The 1020-nt window shown below is 71.1% G+C and overlaps 1 protein-coding gene across 1 annotated transcript; it reads left to right on the top strand.

Moving 5' to 3' along the window:
- Positions 1-10: 10 nt before the first annotated feature.
- On the top strand, positions 11-1020 carry AP5S1 (adaptor related protein complex 5 subunit sigma 1; the record flags this gene model as incomplete). Its single annotated transcript, XM_026070616.1, has 1 exon — positions 11-1020. A coding segment is annotated over one exon (543 nt), but the record flags the coding sequence as incomplete, so codon positions are not given.

The following is a 1020-nucleotide window of genomic DNA, read 5'->3' as shown; positions in this document are numbered from 1 at the left end:
CGCACACCCCCCCCCGGGGGCCTGGGCTGGGTGGGATCCCCAGGGCCTCCTTCCCCCCCCCAGGGCAGGGGCTGGGGGGGTCGGGGTGGCCGCGGGCGCGCGGTACCGGTGCCCGTGCTCTCCCAGGCAGGTGGACTCGCAGTGCCGGCTGCTGCAGGCGGCTGCGGGCCGGGCGGCCGCCCCGACGCTGCCGCAGCTGCCCGACGAGCCGGTGTCGCTGCAGGCCGCCCCGGGGGGGCTCTTCCGGCTGCCSGCCGGCGACCCCTTCGCCGAGCCCGCCACGGTGGTGTGGCTGGCCGTGCTGGCGCTGGGCTTCGCCCTGGTCTGCGACCCCCACGAGAACCTGCCGCTGGCCGAGAGCACCCTGCGGCGCCTGGCCCAGCGCCTGCTGGGCTCCCTGCGCCTGCTGAGCCCCGGCAGCGCCGCGCTGCTGCGCGCCGACAGCGCCGAGGCCCTGCTCGACCGCTTCCTGCCCCACGGGCAGCTGCTCTTCCTCAACGAGCCCTTCGTGCAGGCGCTGGACCGCGAGCTGGGCGCCCGGGCGGCGCGGTAGGCGGGCGCCGGCGGCCCTGCCCCGCTCCCTGCGGACGAGCCGGCTGCCGGGGTCCCCCCGTGCCGTGCTGCGGGGGACGCGGCGCCCGCGGAGGGACGAGGCCGGGGAGCTCAGGGCTGAGCCGAAGCTGGCGCTTTGGGCCTTCTCCGCAGCCCCGGGGGAATTAAAAAGGGGAAATGAAAGGAGCCAAACCTGCGTCCCCACAAGCAGGGGCTGGTTTCAAGGCCGGCAAACGTACAGGAGAGGCGGCCGGCTTGTCCGAGGAGCCTCAGGAAGAAAGAAAGAATGGGGACATGAGCCAGAAAGGGGCAGGTTTTACCTCTGTCTGCCCCTCGGATGCCTTCTCRGGAGGGAAGGAAAGTGTTGCCGGATACCAGTAGTAGCAAAAGGGCTGGACATGTAAAGCGTTGCTGTCTTTTCTTAATAAAAAGACATGAGGATGGAAACGGGACTATCGGAAAAGAACA

This window comes from Apteryx rowi, unplaced genomic scaffold, assembly GCF_003343035.1.
Source record: "Apteryx rowi isolate R43461 unplaced genomic scaffold, aptRow1 scaffold_315, whole genome shotgun sequence".
Classification (NCBI taxonomy): Eukaryota; Metazoa; Chordata; class Aves; order Apterygiformes; family Apterygidae; genus Apteryx; species Apteryx rowi.
Note: the sequence above shows the minus strand (reverse complement) of the source record. Positions and strands in the feature narration are given on the sequence as shown.